Source organism: Artibeus jamaicensis, unplaced genomic scaffold (assembly GCF_021234435.1).
Source record: "Artibeus jamaicensis isolate MK-2021 breed Jamaican fruit bat unplaced genomic scaffold, CSHL_Jam_final contig_2259, whole genome shotgun sequence".
NCBI lineage: Eukaryota > Metazoa > Chordata > Mammalia > Chiroptera > Phyllostomidae > Artibeus > Artibeus jamaicensis.
The window spans coordinates 3,269,471-3,292,332 of NW_026521468.1; the positions used below are offsets into that span (position 1 = coordinate 3,269,471).

The window sequence follows — 22,862 nt, forward strand, 5'->3', positions numbered from 1 at the left end:
TTTCTTCTTGATTTTAACATTTCTTTTGATTTTTCATAGTGATACATGAGACTTCTCTTACATACTCTGGGTGTGAGTCCTTTGATGGACATACGATTTGCAATACCTTTTGCCAAACAAATGTATTTTATGGACCATCATTACTATAGCCAAAAAACCAACATCACACACCACGGATAGTAGGTAACTGGAAAATAAATAAAATAAGACAACGTTACTACATTCTAGCTAATTACCTGGGGGCTGACCCCATGGCCAGAGTCCTGATTCCAGAATCAGGAGATGAGCCGGGAAAAGAAGTGTCTTAACATACCACTGAAAGGGACGTGGCTGCCATGAGGGTTTTACCAGGGGCTGACACAATGAGACTGATGTTTTAGAAAACTCATTCAGTTGGCCATGCGGATACAAGCAAAAATAGAGGTGAGGAAGTCCAGTTAAGAGCAGTTACACGGGTCCAGGTACCACCCAGGGTCTAAGTTAGGGGTGTGCCAGGGACTGGGGTGGGTGTGGGAACTGGAAGGATAGGAAGTAGAATCCGGCCAATGCAGTGGCTGGGTGGTAATGTTAAGAGAGTAAAAGCTGATGTCTGAGTGGACTGTGGGGTTTCTGAACTGGAGGACCAGCCAAGGAGAGAGGCAGCCAAGACCGGAGGAGCAAATTGTGGGGAGGGAGGAGATGGTGATATTAATCGGGGATGTGTTGAATTTGAACTGTTTCCTGGGCCTCAGAGGGAGAGTCTTCCATTCGTTCATCTCACAACTATTGACTGAGCGTGGCCGTGTGCCAGGGGTGCAGCGGCCGATCACACAGATAAAATTCCTGCTCTGATGGAGCTTGACTGGGGGAAGGTAAATAGTTGGAGAGACACATAAGGACATGGAAGGCGTGAATGGCACTCGGGGCTCGGGGCTGTGAGGTGGATCGGGGCCCTTCAGGGCGAGGGCAGCAGCAGTGAGAGCTGTCAGTGGGAGTGAGCCTGCCCAGGGGGAGGAGTGGAGTGAACCTGGCGGAGGGGAGGGTGCGATGCCAGTGTTTAGGGGGGGTGGATGACACAGAAAACCAGCCAGGAGTAATCAGAGGGGTGGAGGGCAGAAGCAGGCACAGGAGGAGGGCTGCCAAGATCTGCTGGTGGACACATTCATTCACTTATTCAAACCTGGGGAGTGAGGCGCTAAGGAAGAAGAGACGAATGAGAAGTCTCTGGCCAGGCAGATGTGCAAAATACAAATTCTTAGGCAAGGCTGCACGAGAAAGATTCCATTATGGAGGTTCAGACAACATATTGTGAGAGCACTGAGGACAGGAACTCCCACCTTTGAACCTACTCTGTGCTAGGCACTGGGGAAGGCTTCTGGGAGGAGTGGACTTGGAGCTAGTGAATAGGCGAACAGGCTCAAGGGCCCTTGACAGCGGGGGACTGGCTTGAGCAAGGGCAGGGAGCTGGGAAGCTGCTGGGCACGGTCTGGCAGCGGGGCAGCTGTGCGTCCTCAAGCTCCTGGGGACCCGAAGCCTGGGGCGGGGTTAAGGTCAAGCCAAAAGAGTGGGCTGAATTTGGAAGGAGCTGGGACCAGCGCGGGTTTGGAGGAGGGTGCCTGCCACTCGGCATTGTTCCACCCAGTGGACCCTGGGAACGCTGCAGCAGAGCTTCTCTCCCCAACCCTAAGGTTAGCAACTGCGCGCACGCAGCAGTGCCCACTCTGCTTGCTTCACAAACGCCAGCTCCACACAGCCCAGAGCCAGCTGGGTAAGCTCTGCATCAGTGGGCGGGCGCGTGCGGGCACGTGCGGGCACGTGCGGCAGCTTGGGAGGCACGTGAGAGAGGGATCCAGAGTGTGGAGACAGAGGGGTTGTTAGCACATGCTCAGAGGCCTTGGGAGCGTTTCCCTTGGGAGAAGTGGGCAAGGAACTGAAGGCCATTACCAGGGGTGAGGAATTTTGGAAGGGGCAGAAGTGCCTTGGCCCAGCCTGGCGGCCTGAGCTCAGAGAGACTCGCAGAGCTGGAGCACGGGCGTGGCGGAGGGCTGGTGGGCTGGTGGGATCTCCTCTGCACCATGCCTGCCCCATCTCCTCTCAGTCCAGGCCTCACTTTGCCTCCTCCTCCACTACACGTCGTCAGCCTCATCCCCCAGCCATGGAGCTCAGGGCTGCACTGCAACTTCTGGGGCTGGGCTCTGGAGGGGGGGGACAAGACTCCAGGAGTCTCTTGGTTTGCCCACACGGCGGGCCCAAAACTCCCTGGAACCCTCCCAGTAGTTCATTGTGGAGAAGACTTCCTTGGACAAAAGACCTCTGGCGCCCTCTACTGGCAGTCAGCAATCCAATTGCTCAGTCGCGTGGCCCACCGTAGGGCCTGAACACACCTGGGGCCACTCTTCAGGGGTAGGGAGGTAGTGCGGAGGCCAGCCAGGGCGGAGGCCAGCCAGGGCGGAGGCCAGCCAGGGCGGAGGCCTGGCTTGGGATATTTACTTGGGTTCCTAATTGGTCTCCCTCCAACCCTCCCTCCTCTGCTCACATCTGGGAGAGTCTCTTTAAAAGCAAGTAACAAACTATTGATAGTTCCACCCGCAACTGCTTGAATGGAACTTAAGGGCCTTATGTTGAGTGCAGAAAGCCAATCTCAAAAGGTACATATTTTATGATTCCATTTTTAGGACATGCTCTAAATGTCACGATTATAGAGATGGGGCTAAGACAGGTTGTCAGGCATGAGGGAAGAGAAAAGAGAGTGTAGCTAGAAAGGGGCAGTGTAAGGGGTTTCTTTTAAGGAGGTGGAACAGTTCTCTCTTTTTAAAAAAATTTCATTTATTTATTTTTAGAGAGGGGAAAGGGAGGGAGAGAAACATCCATGTGTGGTTGCTTCTCCCACGCCCCCTACTGGGGACATGGCCTGCAACCCAGGCATGTGCCCTGACTGGGAATCGAACTCATGACCCTTTGATTCACAGGTCCCCACTCAAGCCACTGAGCTATCCCAGCTAGGGCCCGTTCTCTATTGTAACTGCGCTGGTGGGTATATAAATCTATGCATGTGACAAAATGCCATGGACTCACAGACAGAGACATACAAAGAATGAGTGCATGCCCAAAATGGCGAAATCGGGAAGGTCTGAAGTCTCGTTAAGTGTATGGTGCCATTAGTTCCCTGGTTTTCATAATGTGCTGCAGTTTTGTAAACGGTCGCCTCTGGGGAGGCTCGGCGATGGGCACACAGGCCTCTTGGTCCTATTTATGCAACTTTAAAAAATGTTTAATTAAATTTACTGGAGTGAAACTGGTTAATAAAATTACATAGAGATGTACAATTCTATAACATATCATCTGTATGTCGTACTGTGTGTTCACCACCCCAAGTCAAGTCTCCTTCTATCACCAGTTGTTTCCCTTTATTTATTCCCCTCTGGTACCACCACACGGTTGTCTGTATCTGTGAGGGTTTTTTTCTTAATCCCTTCACCTTTTCACTTAACCCCCCTCCCTTCTGACAGCTGTCCATCTGTCCTCTGCGTCTATGAGTCTGTTTCTGTGTTGTTTGCTAGTTTATTTTGTTCATTAGATTCCACATACAGACGAAGTCATATGGTCTGACTGGCTTATTTCACTTAGCGTAATACTCTTCAGGTCCTCCATGCTGTAACGAAGGGTACGATTTTCTTCATTTTACAGCTGAGGAGTACTTCATTGTGTAAATGTACCACAGCTCTTTTATCCACTCATCTACTGATGGATGCTTGGGATGCTTCAAAATCTCGGCTATTGTCAATAGTGCTGCTATGAACATAGGGGTGTATATAGTCTTTTCAATCGGGGTTTTGGGTTTCTTTGGACATATACCCAGAAGTGGAATTGCTGGGTTATAAAGCAGTTCCATTTTTATTTTTTTGAGGGAACTCCATACCGTTTTCCGCAGTGGCTGCGCCAGTCTGCATTCCCACTGACAGTGCACCTGGGTTCCCTTTTCCACATCCTCACCAGCACTTGTTTGCTGATTTATTAATGATGGCCATTCTGCCAAGTGCAAGGTGATATCTCATTGTGGTTTCAATTTGCATTTCTCTGATGATTAGTGATGTTGAGCATCTTTTCATATGTCTATTGGCCGTCTCTATGTCCTCTTTGGAGAAGTGTCTATTCAGGTCCTTTGCCCAATTTTTAATTGGATTGTTTGCTCTTCTGGTATTGAGTTGTATAAGTTCTTTATAAATTGTGAATAAGAACCCTTCATCAGATGTATCATTGATGAATATGTTCTCCTATTCAAGGGTTGTCTTTTCATTTTGTTGGTGATTTCCTTTGCTGTGCAAATTTTTAATTTAATGTAATCCTATTTGTTTATTTTTTAAAATTTCCTTGCCCCAGGAGCTACATCAGAATATTCTATGAGATGTCTGAGATTTTACTCCTATGATTTCTTCTAGGATTTTTACTGTCTTATATTTAAGCCTTCCATCCATTTTGAGTTTATTCTTGTGTGTGGTATAAGAAGGTGGTCTAGTTTCTTTCTTTCTTTTCTTTCTTTTGCACATATCTGTTCAATTTTCCCAACACCATTTATTGAATAGACTCTCTTTACCCCATTTTATGTTCTTGCCTCCTTTGTCAAGAATTAATTGATCATAAAGGCATGGGTTTAGTTTTGGGCTCTCTATTCTGTTCCATTGATCTGTATGTCTGTTTTTAGGCCAGAATCATGCTGTTTTGATTATTATGACCTTGTAGCATAGTTTGATACCAGGTAATGCGATTCATCCAACTTTGTTCTTCTTTCTAAAGATTTCTGTGATTATTCAGGTTTTTTTGTGGTTCTATATGCATTTTTGGGATTTTTAGTTATGAGAAATACACTAATAATATATTGATAGTAATTGCATTGAGTCTATAGATTGATTTCAGTAGTATGGAAACTTTAATGATGTTAATTCTTCCTATACATGAACATGGCATCTATTTCCACTTGTTTCTCCTTTAATTTCTTCAGTGTCTTATAATTATCTGAGTACAGGTCTTTTACATTCTTGGTTAAATTTATTCCTAGGTATTTCATTTTAGGTGCAATTGTAAATGGGATTGTTTTCTTAGTTTCCCTTTTCTTTCTTTCTTTTTTTAAAAGACTATTTATTTGTTTATTTATTTATTAGGGGGCGGAAGGGAGGAGAAAGAGAGGAAGAGAAATTTTGATGTGCAAGTGAAACATCGATTGGTTGCCTTTCTCACATCCTCAGCTGGCGACCTGGCCCGAAACACAGGCATGTGCCCTGACCGGGAATAGAACTGGTGACCTTTTGCTTTGCTGGGTGACACCCAGCCCACTGAGCCACACCAGTCAGGGTCTTAGTTTCCCTTTCTGATAGTTCATTATTGGTGTACAAAATGCAACTCATTGCTGGATATTTATTTTATATTCTGCTACTTTACTGAATTCGTTTATCAGTTCTAGTAGTTTTTTGGTGGAATCTTTAGGGTTCTCTAAATATAGTATCATGTCATCTGCTGTGTGACTTCTTATGAGTCGATAACTCTTTCACAATAAAAAGTTTATGGAAAGGCCATGGCTGGTGTGAGTCAGTGGATTGAGCACTGGACTGCAAACCGAAAGTCGCTGATTTGATTTCCAGTCCGGGCACGTACCTGGCCTGTGGCCAGGTCCCCAGTTGGGGGCGTGTGAGAAGCAACCCAATCGATGTTTCTCTCCCTCTTTCTCCCTCCCTCCCCCCACCTCTCTGAAAAATATTATGAAAATTAACAAAAACACACACACCTGGCCATATCATCCACCTGCTCATTTGTACTCAGTGGTATCCCGTGGGCTGCAGAGGGTGAAGTCCATGAAAGGAAATCTGCCAGCTTCTTTAATAACCTAAACCCTCTTCTGAGGCTGCCAACTGAAGAATCCCCTAGGGGGGGGCTGGGACAGGGGACCGGATATCACAGCCCCAATTCCACCTCGCAGGGCCTCCTCCCTTGGTAGTCCCAGTGGGTATTGTCCGGCACTGGCCTGAGGGGGGCGCTCATCCATCTCTGGTGCCAAAATGGACTAAGCACCCCACCTTTAGCAGTACTGGGGCTCAGGCCAAAGTCTCGAAGACAGGCTGCTCTGGGCCCCTGGGCACAGTCACAGGGCAGAGTGCTGTTCCGCTCACCAGGCATTCTGGCTGCTCCCTGGGGGGCCCTCCAGGACATTTTTGCATCTGGCTCCCAGCGGTCTCACCACAGAGGCTGTCTCACCCCAGGACCCAGGATCCAGGACTCTCCGGGCCTGAGGAACGGAGACTAGAGAGACTTCGTGAACGCCCCTGTCCCAGGCTCTGGGCCGCGTATACTGCACTCGTCTCCTTTTATCACCGTAAGAGGTCTCTGAGGTAAGCGTGAATGTCCCAACACTGAGCGGACACTTCCCAAGGCATCCCTGCCCAGGGGCCCTCCTGCCTGCTGTCCTGATGACCCGTGGGTGCCATAGGGCCCCGTTTATCGCGGTTCACGAGGCCCTGCACACTCTGTCCCTGTCTGGCCTTTCCTGTGTCACCTCACATCCATGACCACTGGATTTCTGGGTCCTCACCACAATGGTCTTAGATTTTGCTCTCCCCACAAATCTTCCTGCCTCGGAGCCTTTGTGCATGCTGTTCCCTCTGACTCTACACTCTTCCCCTAATTCCTCTTCATTCTTTAGTGCTTGGCTCCATGTAGCTTCTGCAGAGGTGTCTCAAGTCCCTGGGGGACAGTCATAGCCCAGCGACACAGCTTCACGGGTCCCTGTGTTTTTTCCTAGCTCTGCTCTAAATTTAGTTAATCAAGTAATCAGGCGTTTAATATATGTCCAGTTCTCAACCTTAGGCCTGGATTGAGGGGGTCCCTGCCCTGCCATGGGTCCCCCTACTCGATTTCTCTGTGCCTCTCCCCACAGGAGGAGGAAGCGGCAGGGGCTGTCTTAGAGTCCAGGCCCTTTCCTTTAGACCATACCCCTGATACGTGGTATCCCAGAATCCCCTGCCCAAATGGCCCCAGGCCCATCCCCCGAAGGGTGGACCACGTGGAGTGGCCCAGGGGAAGGTTGTAGGGGGGTGTGGCAGTTTGCACTCATGGACTGCAGTGTCCACATAGGTGCAGAATGGGTCTGCAGGTGGGAAGACACAGGGGGCAAGCTGAGAGCAGGGCCAGCTCTTCTCATGCTGCCGCATTCAGGCATGGAACTTGGAAGACTTAAAGTTTACATTAGAACCTGGCCTTCTAGGTCAGTATGAAAGTGCAGTTGTTGCCCTGGCTGGTGCGGCTCAGTGGATTGAGGGCTGGCCTGCAAACAAAAGGGTTGCTGGTTCAATCCCTAATCAGAGCACATGCCTGGGATTCGGGCCAGGCACCCAGTAGGGGGCGCTCAAGAAGCAACCACACATTGACATTTCTCTCCCTCTCTTTCTCCCTCCCTTCCACTCTCTCTAAAAATAAATATATATTTTTAAAAGAAAGTATATTTGTCAAAGTAGGAGAATGGAACATATTTTATTGAACAGTTATTATCTTGATTTATAACTTTACAGTATTTCAACATACGTGGCCTCCATTTGTACTTTCACCCAAGCCCCACTGGCATTAGGGGCGGACTTGGGCCGGCCTCACCCGCCAGACCCTGCACCCCACCAGGGAGGCACTATGCAGTCCCCTGGCCCCAGAGCACGGTGCCTGGCGCAGAAGAGCAAATAAATATTGGCTGTGAGAGACAAACTGGATCATCCAAGTAAGACGCTTGGCGTGGCGCAAGTGTCAATAAATATGAAGTATTATTGCTGGTTGAAGAAATGAACAGGGTGGGCGGGGCAGGGGGCTGAGGCCCATAAACTGAGGTGGCTTGTGTATGAGGGAAGGCGGGCTGCTGACCCCAGGGTCCACGCTTCCTCTGTGGAGGTTCTGTGTGCCTTCTTCTCACCTGCGGGCCTCTCCCAGCTCACACAACAAGGTGAGCACCAGGTGGGCCTACTTGACAGCACGCACTGAAAGGGCTGGGGGCTCCAGCTGGTGCAACTCCCCTCCCCCCCCCGGGGGGGGAAGAACAGCTGGGTAGTTTCCCTCTTTACCTTCACTACCTCCCCAGGCTCAGGAAGAACCTACCTAGCTCAGTTTCTTTTGCTTTTACCCATAGGCCCATGCTGTGGGGTGTTACCCTAACACCAGACTGTGCTCTGCTGCAAGAGCAGCTCAAGATGGGAGTCAGATCGCCTGCTGGACCCTGAACAAACTCGTCACTCTGCCTCTGCAAATCTCAGTTTTCTCATCTGCAAAATGGGATTTTGTGTGGAAATGGTTCATGTCAGGTGGCCAGTGCCGGGTACACGTTTAGTGAATGGGAAGAACCCTTGCACGGAACACAAGTGGGTCAAGGAGGGCAGCTTCCGGGAACCCCAAACAGGAAAGCAAATGAAAAGGGCCCACAGGCAGCCAGGGACAGGGCTGGGTGGGAGATCATCCGTGGAGCCTGCAGGAAGCAGGTTCGGCTGCCTGCGCTGGAGGCCTGCTGCAGGGATGCTGCTTCACGGTGGGCACAGTGCCAGTCCACAGGGTCCCTGCTAAGGCCTCAAGCCTGAAGAAGCCAGGAAGCCCCTCACCCGAATTTCTCTTCCCAGCATGGGGCTTGGGCCATCCCAGAAAACAGCCATCACCCCCACTTTCCCGCACACGCACAGTAGGTGGCGCTGTAATAAAGATCAGAACCCAACTAACCCCAAAACAGGAGAGGTAAGGGGAAAAAAATCACATTTTGTGACCTTCCCACTTAGGGCCGCCATACCCTCAGAGCCGAGGGGTGCAGAATTCCCAGCGGCCTGTGGACCGGCGGGAGGTTGCAGGTCTCAGAAATGTCCAGCCGCGTGGCAGGGCCGACGCGGCCACGCGCAGTCCCGGGTCCGCAGGGCCAGCCGCGGGGTCAGTGCGGCGGGAAGATATCTGCGCACTGCTGCAGGATGAGTTCCACCACCTGGTTCTGGAACACCATGGTCATGGGCATGCTGGCTTCCTCCGTCTCGGGACGCAGCAACGTGGGCCCGAAGACTATGGCCACGCTCTGCACCGACATGCGGTTCTGCTCCCCGTGCTCAATCACCCTGCAGCGGGGCGGGTGGAACGGAGCGGAGTCAGAACCCAGAGCCGCCGGAGCGTGGCGGCGCCGGCGGTGGGGGTTCCCGCCAGTGCCTGCCGCCCCAGTCCCGCCGCCCGCCTGCGCGCGCGCGCTCACCGGCACAGATGCTGGAAGAGTAGTCGCAGCGTGTCGTGGTTGGGGGCGGGCAGCGAGCGCACCAGGTCCCGCACACAGCGGCTGCGCTTGGCCTGGTCCTGCAGCTCTGGGGAAGGGACGGGTGGGCTCGGCGGGGGGAACCGATGGGGCGGACGCCCGGTGTGCGAGTGGGTCCCGCCCGAGGCAGGCCCCACTCCTGCCCACCCGCCCCGCCTTCCCGGCACTCACTGATGGCCGCGATGAACTGGGGGAAGTGCGAGAAGGGGAAGAGGGGCTCGGGCAGCTCTCGAAAGAAGAGCTTCAGGGCGCCGGTGATGACGTGAACGTCCTCCCAGCGTCCGTCCTCCAGGTCCAGACGCTCGTCTGCGGCGGAGAGGGGAGGCGGGAAGAGGAGGTCAACACCCATTCATGCCTTCTGGGCCCGGAGCGGGGGCTGGGGACGACCCTCACCGTGGTCCACCCGATAACGCAGCTTCTGGATGGTCGCCAGGTTTCCGCTGATGCGGTACAGTCCGTCAATGTCCAGCCCTGAAGAAAGGGAGGCGCTGACCCCGGCTTTGGTGGGATGGGGCCAAGGTCCGTGCTACGACTCCTACTCAGGAGCTCCCGGTCTGTGCCTCTCGACCCTGCGCCCACCCCGGGGTCTCCATGCTGGGGTCCTGGAAGGAGGCTGTTGGGCGCCCACAGTGCCCGCCCAGCCCTCCGCCTACGTACCGCGGGCCTCGACCGTGCGGATGCACTGCTGCACGAAGCGTGGCACCGGGCTCCGCTCGCGCTCGCACAGCGTGGCCAGCGCGCAGCCGAACACCTGGTCTGGGGGAGAGGCTCGTCAGCCAGCGGTGACTCTGGGGGAGAGGCGCGCCCCCTCCCCAGGCCCAGGCCCGCCGGCCCCGCCCTGCTCTCCGGGCCCCTCCGGTACCTTTGATGTAGCCCTTGTCCCGCAGCGACTGCAAGGTAGGCCGCCTGAGCAGGAACTTTCGGAGCTTGTGCCGGACCTTGCTCAAGTCGCTGTCTTGGCCCCCAGGGCTCAGGGCAGGCGCAGCTGCCACAGGGAATGAGGGGGCGAGTCAGTCAGTGGTTCCCCAGTGGCCCAGGAGGCCCCCCCATCCGTGTCGTCACACCCCTCCCCCCCAAAGACGCCCTCCGCCCTTCCACCCCTCCATCCCCGTGCACACCTGCTCCCGACCGTGTCTCATCCTCCCGCCAGCTTCCCAGGCGCTCCCTGGACCCGAAGTCCAAGCTGCTGTTCTCGCTTTCCTCCTCCGGGGGCAGGTCTGCGGACTAGAATCGCATAGCCTCAGAGGCAGAGCCTGGGGCCAGCCGAAGTCCTTCTGAGGTGAGGGAGGGGCCGAGTGCCCTCGCAGCAGGCCTGGTGACCCCACCCTGCAGGGTTCACTCTTCCCTTGACTAGGTCGACTCCCCTCACCTCCACCAGGGGACCTCAGAGCATTCACCTTCCGCGGGCTGCGGAAGCTCCTGGTTGCTGCAGCTCTTCAGGTGCTGGGAGACAGTCACCTGTTCTGCCCTTCCCATCTCCCCGGTCCTGCCCCCTTCCCCATATTTTCCTCAGCAACTCTGCACGCACTCCACTAGGCGAGCAATTCTCAGTCCGTGGCTCCCAGTCCTTAGTTTCCAGTTCTGGCGGGGGCCTGAGCCAAGAACGCCCTGGATCTGGACTCCTGCCCCTACCACTACGTCCACAGGTTGCTCCCAGTGTGGGTCCCAGGGCAGGAGGGGCCAGGAAGCCCAGGGTGGTTTCCAGGTGAACAGCTGCCAGCGGGGCCTGTTCCATCTCTACTTATGCAATGGAAAGTGGTAACTCTGCCATTCAACCCTTCCAAGTGTTATCTTCCAGTTTCAGCCTGTCATTCCAGCCTGAAGCTATTTCTCAGGTATTTTCTTTTCCTTCTGCCTCCCTTGAAATGGGATATTCCTCCAGGACATATCTGGAGAGTAGGCCAACCCCAGAGGCTGGTTCAGATACTTAAAAAAGGCTGTTTCCTAGGCAGCCCTCTGGCCATTGAGCCATAAGGGCAGGGCTGCATCTGCAGGGAGGGGCATTACCCACTGGTGCCATGGACCCCACCCACAGAGGGCACAGCTGCCCTGCCTAATGGCCGGCCACCCCCTCCCCACCAGCCCTGGAGGCCCCAGGCTCTGCTTACCAGTTCCTGGATGCCCTGGGCAATGGCCTTGTGCCAGGTGCTAATGATGGCCTCTGAGTCGTGCTGGATCAGGTACTCTGAGCCATCTCGGCTCCGCAGCTGGAGAGACACAAGTCACTCAGTCACCTCTGGGTCCCCGGGTCTGTTCCTGTCCCCAGGAACTCAGAGCTAACGCAGTAAGGGCCTCGCCCCAGGCCAAGGTATCCCATCTCGTTAAGAGCAGTGGGTGTCAGCATCCCACTGTCCACCCTGGGTAACACAACCTTTCACAGCCCGATTCATCGAGAAGAGCAATCGCCAGGGGAGAGGAGGGGTGGGGGGGAGGTGGAGGAGGGTATAGGGGGGATAAATGGTGATGGAAGCAGGCTTGACTTGGGGTGATGCACACGCAATACAGTGTACAGATGATGTGTTGTGGAATGGTGTACCTGAAACTTGTATAATTTTATTAACCAGTGTGTCACACCATAAACTCAAGAAAAAGAAAAAAATAAAACAAGCCTGGCTGGTGTGGCTCAGTGGATTGAGTGCTGGCCTGCAAACCAAAGGGTCACCAGTTCGATTCCCAGTCAGGGCACATGCCTGGGTTGCAGGCCGGGTCCCTGGTGGGGTGCACGCATGAAGCAACCACACATCAATGTTTCTCTCCCTTTCTTTCTTCCTTCCTTCCTTCCCCCTTCTCTAAAAATAAAATAAATAAAAATCTAAAAACAAAAACAAAAACAAAAAACAACAGCATCCTTGAAGGGAAAATGTTCTGACTACTCAAAGCTCTTTCTGACCAGCAGGCTGTGGGGGGAGCAACCCACTTACTCTTATTCACTCCCAGGAAAGGCGCGCGTGGCTGGGAGAGGCCTGTGAGCTGGAGGGAGCACTGCCCTCCCTGTGGGTCTGCTGGGTGCTCTGTCCTGACCACAGGCCACATTCCTCCCCAAGGAGCCCAAAGCCTCAATTCCCAAAGCGCTATCTTGTACTATGGAGCGGTGAGCCGCATGGACGGCCCAGGCGGTCCTTCAAACCGACCGCTGTTGAGTGGCCTTATTCCCTAACACACCTCCGAAGAACGGGGTGAGGCAGTCAGCAGCCTGCCGCTCCGAGGACCCAGCGAGCAAGGCTAAGGTGAACGTGTGGTTTCAGCAGCTGACACCGACGCTGCCCTCTGGGTCCACTGAGAACCAGAGTCAGCAGACACGGCCTCAGACCACAGGGTGCAGCTTCCGGCATCAGAAAGGGCTGTGTTTTGGCTGCCCACCTGGTAAACTTAGACTTCATCCTATTTAAGTAATTTTTTAATTAAAAAAATAATAAAGGAAAGAAGACCTGTGTGTTCCACCCCATCACCCTCCCCACAAAGACTAGAGAACCTTCAGCAGGCAGCTAGCGCAGCCCCGCTTGTCTAGGCCGACAGAACCCTGCCTGCTATTCCAGAGAAGGTCTAGCAACACTTCCAAAACAGCCAGTGTTTGGGGCAGCGCTCTCAAAACATAATCAGCTCACGTTTGAAAGTTTCATACAGTGGACGGAGCTCTGTAGTTACATAGCAATGTATTTCACAGAACCTTCACCCTGTTGAATGGACAGGCAAGCCGAGCGCCCCAAACCGGCTGTCTTTGGAAGACTTATCCGACTTTTCTGTGGCTCTGGGGTGACCAAGCGGAGCTGAACTGGCCGTGGAATGGTGCCAGGCCCAGCTGACCTGGCCGTGCTAGGGAACAGTGGGGCGCTGTCTGTTGAGAAACACGCTAGAGCTGCCTGTGGCCGCCCCTGAGTGGAGGGAGGATGGCCACCCGCCGCAGGGAAGCAGGGGGTTCCTCGACTTCCACTCAAGACCGTCAGCCTTCCCCTCAGCGTGAGCAGCTCCCGATAGTGCCATCTGCTTCCAGTCCTGCCAGAAAGGACGACTCAGAAGCGTTTACTCTGAAAATGTCATCAAAACTCCCGTCGCAAAGGTGACATCTATAGAGCCCTGGCTGAATGAAGGATGTCTCCCTGGGTCAGAAAAGGAACAGGCCCAGCAAAAGTGACGTCCTTCCTCAATCCGACGTCCGTGGCAGACATTGCTAGTTGATCGTAGTGTTCTACCCTGCTAAACCCTCCAGGCCTGCTGATCAGAGCAGCTTGAGAGAGGAAACCAGTTCTCCAGCCCTGCTCTGTGGATGCCCCACACCAAACAAAGCTCGGTGAGTCATTGGAAAGCTACACCCTCAAGCTCCTTGCAGCATTACCTTCTCTGTGCCGAGAAGGAAGGCCATGATTTCGGCTTTCATAATGTTACCTGAAGCGGACCCAAGAGTCCCTTACCAAACTAGAATGGAGCTGCACGCTAAAATTTTTTTTCAAGAGCTAAGGGTTAGAAAAGAAGCTTCGATTTCCCTCAAAAGCTGGGAGGGTTCCCTCCACCCCCACCCCCACAATGAGTAATAAGAGCCATGTAACTAACCGCCATTCTCTTTTTGCTTTGGCTACCAGGAAACCCGGAGCGAATTTTTTTCAACAGCAATAATCTTAGCACCTGTACTTCATCTGCCCCCTAACCCTCTCCACTTTGACCCCTCCTCCTCTAACTTGTATTGCGCGGTCCTGCCTGTTCAGTGGGTTTCACCAGCTCACCATATGTTCTTGCTGTGAGCTGTCTCAAAACTTTGGAGATGGAAGTGAGAGTAAAAGTAGTATAAAAACAAGACAAGGACACAAGGACAGTGAAGGGTATGACACTGTGAGGGTCCTTGCCTGCTGGGGGAGACAGAGAAATGTGTCCACTGCCCTGGCTTATTCAGGAACACGGTCCGGCTGGAAGCTGGGCTCTAACCAACCAGCGCAGTTCCCCAGCCGGTCAGAGTGAGTAGCCAGGGGCATGGGGTCCCCCGTCTCTCCCAGGCCAGGGCAGCTGGGCTGAGGTCTGACGACAGAGATTTGTCCTCCAGACACCCCTACTTCTCATCACCTTCTGGAGCCAAGGACTGGTGAGCTCAGTTCCTGGAGAGGAAACTGCAGAGCCCTTGGTGCCAGAGATGCTGCAGATGGGCCCCTAAGGTCGGGGCACCTTTGGCTTTGAGCCTGAGAATTCCAGCCCCAACTCTCTCCAGGTGCCCCTACTTGGGGCTTGCCTGGTTCGGGTCCGAAGCCATCAGCAAGCCCCCTCTCCGTCTCCCCAACCCCACAACTCACCTCCAGCACATTCTTCTTGCTGGATTTGTCTTTGGGGGCCCAGGAGAGAGAGGCCCCCTTTAGGTCCACTGTGTACTCGGGGGTGGAAAGCTTGGAAGGCTGCCTCTGTGGGGGAGAAAGGAAGGGCAAGGGGACCTCGGCTCAGACAGCGCTGCCTCAACACCTTGGCTCCAACCCACCAGGCCCCCTCGGCTCTAGTGACGGGATGGGGACATGGCTCTAGAGGACGTGGGCGGGGGAATCTTGAGGCCCAGAGATCCGGGGACTTCCTAACCACAGAGCCTGCGGGCTGGCTGGTCCTTTGCTGCTGCCCACCGGGACAGGAAAGGACAAAGATGTGCAGCCCCCATTCCTGTGAGCAGGGCACCCAGTCCCCGGCTGCCTGCCCACCAGGCTGGGGCCGTCTGCCCTCAAGGTGGGTGGTGAATCTGCTGTCGTCACCCCCTGCCAAAGGCCCAGCTTCCTGGACACTGGTGCTCCGCTGTCTCGGACTTGGTGAAGGCGGGAGTCAGGAGCAGATGGGGCCACCCCTGCCTTGGGGGTGCGGGCCTTACCAGGCCGACTGCGGTTGAGGACTTTGAGTCCTTGAAGAATGTCAGGATGCCGCCTTCCAGCACGGTCCAGGAGGCACTCCAGTGCTTCTTCCTGGGTGGGGGCAGGGGAGTGGGGGGCAGGGCTTGGATTTGGCCCTGGGTGGAAGCCCCATTCCTGCCCCTAGGTGCAGGATGCAGAGCTTAAGAACACAGCTTGGGACACTCTTAGAGGTGGACTCCTTTTGTCTCTCCGGCCTCAGTGCCAACACAAGGCCCCTTATACCACTGGTATGAGGATTAACAGCGCCCGGCACAGGGGAAGTGCTCAGGGCGGGTCATCACTCAGGCCCACCCTGCCCTGCCGTGGGTGTGGACGGGCTCTCACCGAACCCGCTTTCCCTTGTCCGCTGTCTTGGTGCGATGGAGCACGCCTGCCTTGTCCAGGGTCTTGATCTTAGAGAGAGGAGCGGAAAGAGGAGGCAGCTAAGGGGGTGAGCCATGGTGGAGAGATGCTCCCCCTCAGCCAGCTGTGCACCACGGGCTGGGCCTGGGTCTCCACTGAGCCCTCTTTGCTGCCGGTGGTGGAGGGGTGCCCGCTCCCACAGCTGCAGCAGTTCCTCCCAGCCCCCAGCCTCGCCCGACTCTGGGCCTGGGACAACCCAGGTTCATTCAGCCCAGGCTGGTACTGGGGCCGATGGGGGAGACAAGCCTGGCCCAGTTCCAGACCCCAGTACCTCAAGAACCCCCCTATTTCTTCTGTGGGGTCCTACCAGGCCTCCATGCCCCTTCCCTTACTCTCTCCTCAGGAGGGCTGGCCTGGGCTGGGGCCTCCCTGTCCTGGCTAGACTTGAGGATGCTTCGAGGGGCAGGAACAGGGACCTGGGGAGAAAGACACTGTCATAAAGAATCCTCTTCTCTCCCCCCAGGACTCTCCCTTCCCCAGGTGGTTACCTGGGGCAGGTCCCACCGAACGGAGGTGTCATTTGGGTTGTAGAAGTAGGGCTTCCCATGTTGGTCCTCCAGCTTCACCCACTGTGGGGAGAAGGAGGGTCAGGGCTGCCAGCTGGCCTCGTGAAAGGGGAAGAAAAGATTCCCCCTAACCAGAGCCCGGCATAGATAGACCCAAGGAATCCGGAGGGTCAGATGTAGGTGACTCTGGAGCTGCAATTTTGTGTTAAGGGGAGCTACTAGTGAGGAAGGAAGGGCTGGAGGCATGTCCCGGAGGCTCTCCGAGCCCACTTTTCTGTTGCCCCTACCTGCTCTTGTGTAAAGTGGTTGGTGTAGACCGTCTGTCCCTCTGAGTCCACATGGCAAGACCAGCCGGGGGGCGTGGCCAAGGGAGAGGCGGGCCCAGGCTCACTTAAGGAGCCAGAAGGGGAATAGTCCTCCTCGGGGTAACTGGTCAGTAACTCAGGGTAGTCCGTCTCGGGGGTGGGAGGCTGGTGGGAGGAGAAGACCGTCAGAGGCCCGCAGAGCCAGTCCCACCGGTGGGGATGGCCAGGCCCCGCCCCTCCAGACGTGGCCCAGCCCCTCACCGCACCTTCCCTGGGCTCCGGCCCGGGTCAGAGGCCGGAAGAACCAGCCCCGCCCACCCAGGTCGGGTCCCGCCCCTCACCCTCTGGTCCTTGGGGCTGCCGGGGCTCAGGCCTGGCTGCATCTTCAGCTCGTCCTCCTCGTCTTCGGGCTCGTCCTCCCAGACCCTGTCGCCCGTCACCGGGTTGTAGAAGAACACCCTGCGGCTCTCCTCATCCCAGTACTGGCCCCACTCGGTCTCGAGGCTCTCGCGGCTGCCCACCGAGGATGGGGAGGTGGCCGGGCTGGTGGCGCCTTCCGTGGCCTCGAAAGGCGATTCCCAGGTCGTCACGCCCGTGTCTGGGTTGTAGTAGTAGGGACGCCCGGTGTCCGAGTCCGTGTGCGTCTCCCACACCGGGCCGGGGCGGGGGGCCGCAGGGGCGCTGGGCGAAGTGGGCAGAGGCTGCCTCTCTACGTTCGCGTACACGGGCTCTGAGGCTTCATCCACCTGTGCGGGAAGGAGGGAGACAGTCAGCTCCGGGGTCACGCGGTCCGGACTAGGCCCCTCGCCACCCAGGCGACCTTGAGCAAGTCACATATTTTCCTGCCTCAATTCCCCTGCGGCAAAATATCTGCCTGCCGTTGCGAAAGTTGAAGTTGTAGCGGAGAGAGAATGAGGAACTGTTCTTGAAAGTGCTCTGTAACATGTGGAATGCCCCAGATGCGTGGGACAATCACATGAATTATGTGTTAGTAAAATATCGATGAAGGAATTCTCCCAGCTGCGCACTCGCCGGGGCGGATCCTGTGCCTGGCGGCGGCAGAGAAACGCCCGGCTTTTTGAGAAATGCCTACACCGGTTTGAGTTCAAGGGCACATCTTTTTCTTTTCCATTTTTTTCAACCTAAAATTTTATTTATTCACGAAACAATTTAAAAACTACCCACATTCTTTGATCAAGTCATTCGACTATTTATATTAATTTAAGCTTTTTCCTGATTTTTATCCACAGGTTAATGGGTTTCACACCCCTTTATCTGCAGCGTTCCATATTTTCATACATTTTTATGTTCTGCTTTTTTCACTTTTGTTTTCTACACATTTCTCAATGCAGCTGCAATCAACTTTTCTTCTTGTTCCCTCTCATGAGGCCTGGCGCCGGCTGCTGGGTTCTAAAGCCCCTCCCCTTTCTTCCTGGCTGGGAAACCTCTGGGACTGGAATCACTGCCTCTGGATTCGGGCCTAGAGCTTCCTGGATGTGGTGTTTTCAGGTCTCTGAGTCAATTCCAGACAGGGGAAGGAGAGGAGAGCCAGACAGAAGGGAGGAAGGAGGGGCAAAGAAAGGTGAACCCTTCTTCCACTCCCCCTGGCCCCTGCTGCCTTCAGAAAGGACAGTGAGGTGGACAGTGAGATGGAATAGAGGATTCAGTCGCACGGAATATAAGCCTGGTAATGCTTAACACCCTCAGGGCTCCCTGCAGACTGCAGGGCAAAGTCTAAGGAGCCTTTAACAGGGCACCAGAGGCCACCCATCACCTGCCTCTTTCACTTTATTTCCTGCCACTCCTTGCCCCTGAACTTGAACTTTAACCTCCAGTAGCCCCGCCCCCACGCTCTCAGCTCAATCACAGCCTGCCTAGGCCCATCTCCACCCCTTTCTCACCGGGCTGACTGCCAGTCCTTCCTTAAGACTCAGCTCAAGTGCCAGGTTTGAGACCTTTCCAAAGATGTCTCCCCTGTGTGGACCATAACCCTCTACCCTCGATTCACCAGAGGGATAGAGAGCTACACTATCAAACCTCAGGCAGCAGAATAGCACGTGATTAATACCGCTTTTTAATTTATAAAATGCTACAAGGGAAAAGAAGATTTCAAGATGGCAAACTTAGCCCAATTCCAATGTCGTGTTTTCAGAAACCCTCCAAAATGCTAACTAACCCAGGTCGTCTATGGGCAGGGTAATGATAGAAATTGTGCTTGTTTTGTTTTGTGTTTTCTTTAAGTTTTTCCGCAGCCTCAACGTTTTGTACAATGAACTTTTTTTCCTTTTAAAAAATACTTTAATTTATTTATTTTTAGAGAGAGGGGAAGGGGAGGAGAAAGAGTGGGAGAGAAACATCAATGTATGGTTGCCTCTCGTGCATCCCCTGCTGGGACCTGGCTTGCAACCCAGTCATATGCCCTGACTGGGAATCTAACTGGTGACCCTTTGCTTCACAGACCCGTGCTCAGTACACTGAGCGACACCAGCCAGGGCTGAACTATTTTTTTTTAAGTCACAGAAGTTTCTCTGTTGATGTGACACCTTCACTCAGGTGTAAATGCCTCAAGAGGCGCATGTCCTGCCCAAGGCGGGCTCTCCCTGAGCCTTAGGCAGGCGCCTGTAAACATACTCATTTGTCCAGCAGAGATTCACTTGCTCTGCACCAGGCACGAGCCCGGAAATGCAGCAGTGAAGAGATGGACACAAGGCCCTGGCTGGCTTGCTTAGTCTGTTAGAGCGTCGTCTCGATATGCCAAGGTTACAGGTTCGATCCCCAGTCAGGGCACATACATGAAACAACCAGTGAATGCAGGGAAAGGGGGAACAAAAAGTGACATTTCTCTCTCTAAAAATTAAATAAATAAATACTTTTTAGAGAGGAAGAGAGAGAGAGAAACATTGATGTGTGGTTGCCTCTTGCGTGCCCCCTACTAGGGACCTGGCCCACAACCCAGGCATGTGCCCTGTGTGGGAATGGAATCAGGGACCCTTTGTTTCACAGGCCGGTACTCAATCCACTGCTCAATCCACGGAGACAGCTGGGGCTAAATACATAAACAAAAAAACAAACAAACAAATAAATAGAAATGGACATGAATCCCTGCCCTAACGACCTTGACATATGTGCAGATGGTGGGGGGCTGGGAGGAAGCAGGGTGATGAGTGAAACGCACAGTATGTCCATGATGATTGCTGCTAACGAAAAACCCAAAACAGCCTGGCTGGCGTGGCTCAGTGGACTGAGCACGGGCCTGCGAACCAAAGGATCGTGGTTCGATTCCCAGTCAGGGCACATGCCTGGGTTGCAGGCCAGTTCTCAGTGGGGGATATGCACAAGATGCAACCATACATTGATATTTCTCTCCCTCTCTCCTTCCCTTCCCCTCTAAAGATAAATAAATAAAATCTAAAAAACAAACAAAAAAGCCGCCCCTGAACAGGAGGGGGTGGCAGCCTCCCACAGGGTTGTAAGGCAGGTCCCAGGCATGTGGCGAAGAAGAGCTGGGCACACCAGTCCAGCAGTTCCTCCCTCCTCTCCCTGACCACACGAGCTCTCATGTGGCCAAGACAACCCTCAATCCTACTTCTCCTTTCTCTCCATTCACTACCGCACTCCGGTGGCATCCTGTATTCCAGCCACACCAGCTCCCACACAAAGGCACCTTCCTGCCTCCGTGCCTTCACTCCAGCCGGGTCCTCAGCCTCGAACTCCCCGCTCTCATTCCCTGCCGACCCGAACCCCTGAACCCCGCTCCTGCACTGGAGCTCGGCTCCCAGGCCTGCTCCCTCCAGAGAAAAGTCCAACCTGAAAGGATGAAGCCAGCTCCATTTGCAATAGTGGCACCATTTGCCGAGCAGGCCCATGACCTGGTTGAGCATGATGCCATTTTGCTCTTCTGAGCTTACGTCCCCAGGACTGGAAATTACTGGGAGCAAGAACAGCACTAACAGCCACAGACAGAAGATAGTATTGGAACAAACTGCAACCTCGTGTTCCCACACCCCAACAGCCTAGGGGCCCCCCAACAACAGCCCCTCCACCCTTTTTAAATCTAATGATAATCCAATAAAAGCTCAAAGACCCCGCCCCTCACGGCTGGTGGGTCTTTCCACACCATGCCCCTCTCCTTTCTTGGAGAGTGAATACAACTATTCTTTACATTTTCTTCTCCTTGTGAATTCTTTAAAAAAATTATTTATATATTTATTTTTAGTTCGCAGGCCAGGGCTCAATCCATTGTTCCACACCAGCCGGGGCCAATTTATTTATTTTTAGAGAGAAGGGAAGGGAGGGAGAGAGGAAGAGAAACATCAGTGTGTGGCTGCCTCTCACATGTTCCCCACTGGGGACCTGGCCCACAACCCAGGCACGTGCCCTGGCTGGGAATTAAACCAGTGCCCCTTTGGTTCGCAGGCCAGCGCTCAAGCCACTGAGCCACGCCAGCGAGAGCTCCTTGTGAATTCTTTCATGTCACCCACAACCTTGACATGAGCTGCCGTGACTCTGGCCTGCTAGGGCCTGATGGCATTCTGCCTCGGTGGTCAGTTCACTGTCCGCCCATCTGCCTACCTTCTCTGCCCCTAAAAGGCAGGAGTTTCTTGAGAGCAAGACTCAGAGCGATCTAACTGGCCCCAGCCCCCCTCTCCCCCAGCAGGTGGCCTGATGCAGCCCCACCGAAAGCACTCCCTGCTGGAGCACACAGTCATCTCCATGCCCGACTTCAGCGACCAACAAACACCCCTGACACGACAGGAGAGACTGGGGTTGTCTCTGAGCAAGATCTTCCTGGAACTGAGGGTTCAAGCACAGGGACAGGAGACTCCTGGGGACGACAGGATGGAGGCAGTAGACGAAGGTGGACCACCAGCCTCGCCTCCACTGCACCCAGCTGGACCCGCTGAGGCAGTGGTCTTGCCCATCCCTGAGAGAGGAGCTGGAAGGGCGCATGGGCAATGGACTAGCCGAGGAAGGAGCCAGGCTCTTTGGAACGGGGATTTGCTCCTGGCCAGGCTGCTGGCCTTGGCCCTGAGTCCACAAGGAGCCCCAGGCTGGTTGGGCTGATGGGAATCTCGCACAAGGAGCACTCGTGGCAGGTACCGAGGAGATTTGGGAAGTAGGAGTTCAGGCCACCAGCCCGGCAGGCCTGTCATGAGGAAGGGAAGATGCAGAATCTCACTGTGGGGCACCAGAGTGCAGATCAGAGGTTAAATGGGGCCAGGACAGTGCTCCCCTTGGAGGAGGCACTTTCTCTGGGTTGGGGCTGCCCCAGGAGGTAATGAGGGGCCTTCACTAGAGGTGAGTAAGCAGAATCCCACCCCCTGTGAGGGAACTGGACTGCAGCAGCCCTGATGCCCCTTCAAATTCTGGAACTCGCTATAGAGCCCCTCGTTGCTAAGACATTGGTACCTTTCTTTCCCTGCAGAGCCTCAGCCTGGATTAGACTGGCTCCAGGAAGCCAGGAGGGGCCAGTCCCTCATATGCTCTGGCCTTCCAGGGGGAGCTTGGCCGGGTTAGAGCAGGGCCGGCCACCCCTCAGCCCCAGCTCCGGGAGCCCCGACAAGACCCAGATGCAGCCCAGCAGGAGGGGACCGACGAGGGCACCAAGGGCTCTCGGGTCCAGACACAGTCATGATACAGACACGGGGGATGCCTAGTGGGAAACAGGAAGTGTCCTCCCGCCTCAGGCCAGGGGACGGAGCTGAGAGGGGCCCACTCTCACCACACTCAGCTTCCCAGCCCCCAGCACTCCTCTTCTCTTCAATTCCCACCCACAAGCAGGCGGCAGGTGCCTCTCTCCCCCCCGGGCTGCTCGCTGCGTCTGGGCCTCCCTGTGCAGCCCCTCTCGGGCAAGCCAGGCCTCAGAGCAGGAAAGAGGAGCAGAGGAGGGTTCCCAAACTCCGTGAGACCCCCTGCTCCAAACCCCAGCTCCCCAGGTCCTGACAGGTCAGGGGATGGAGGCCCACTGCTGGCCCCTTGACCCCACAGGCCCCTCTGCTGTCCCTACCAGAGGCCAAGTTCAGCCCCGAATACCAGAGTTCCCTACCTGCCCCCGCAGGGCCCGGCTCTGCTTCCTGGTCAGCTTGGCAATGATATCCACCATCCTGTACCCTGCCAGCTGCTGGGATGCTGTCCTGGGAAGGCTCTGGGGGTGGAGCCACAGGGCACAACCCCGGAGGGCACAGGGCAGCAGGGAAACAAGAAGTTGCTTCGAGATGGTGGGAGGCTGAGCCTCCAGCCCATTTCCTGTAAGGGCTGCGGAAGTGCTGCTGCCGGAGACAGAGGCTGCCTGTGACAGGGTGACAGGGTGCAGGGGGCTATGGGGGTTTTGCCCAGGTCAGAGGGACTCTTATGTGCCCAGGGACACCACTGGCTGCCCCACTCCGTGCTCCGATTTCCCCTGAGCTCTAAATCCCAGGCCCAGGTACAGCCACTGGGCAGGCTCCACAGCCGGTGGCGCCGGAGCCACCAGCAGGGGCGGGGGAGGGGGCACAGACAG

The 22,862-nt window shown here is 54.8% G+C and overlaps 1 protein-coding gene across 5 annotated transcripts in view; it reads right to left on the reverse strand.

The window, feature by feature from the left end:
* Positions 1-7,478: 7,478 nt before the first annotated feature.
* ARHGAP27 (Rho GTPase activating protein 27) overlaps positions 7,479-22,862 on the reverse strand; it is a 31,691-nt gene continuing 16,307 nt past the window's right edge. For 4 of the 5 annotated variants that reach the window (XM_037162164.2, XM_053661284.1, XM_053661285.1 and 1 more), the window contains 15 exons: positions 16,705-17,109; positions 16,346-16,528; positions 16,041-16,121; positions 15,885-15,968; positions 15,475-15,542; positions 15,111-15,201; positions 14,557-14,661; positions 11,389-11,487; positions 10,399-10,504; positions 10,143-10,265; positions 9,938-10,036; positions 9,674-9,751; positions 9,452-9,586; positions 9,224-9,329; positions 7,479-9,092 (listed from right to left, as the gene is read on the reverse strand). In XM_037162164.2, coding sequence (XP_037018059.2) covers positions 8,915-9,092; positions 9,224-9,329; positions 9,452-9,586; positions 9,674-9,751; positions 9,938-10,036; positions 10,143-10,265; positions 10,399-10,504; positions 11,389-11,487; positions 14,557-14,661; positions 15,111-15,201; positions 15,475-15,542; positions 15,885-15,968; positions 16,041-16,121; positions 16,346-16,528; positions 16,705-17,109 — 1,941 coding nt within the window. In that variant the 3' untranslated portion in view covers positions 7,479-8,914. Of the gene's footprint in view, positions 9,093-9,223; positions 9,330-9,451; positions 9,587-9,673; positions 9,752-9,937; positions 10,037-10,142; positions 10,266-10,398; positions 10,505-11,388; positions 11,488-14,556; positions 14,662-15,110; positions 15,202-15,474; positions 15,543-15,884; positions 15,969-16,040; positions 16,122-16,345; positions 16,529-16,704; positions 17,110-22,409; positions 22,616-22,862 lie in introns of those variants that run through there. The other variant, XM_037162162.2, reaches the window with a different exon arrangement.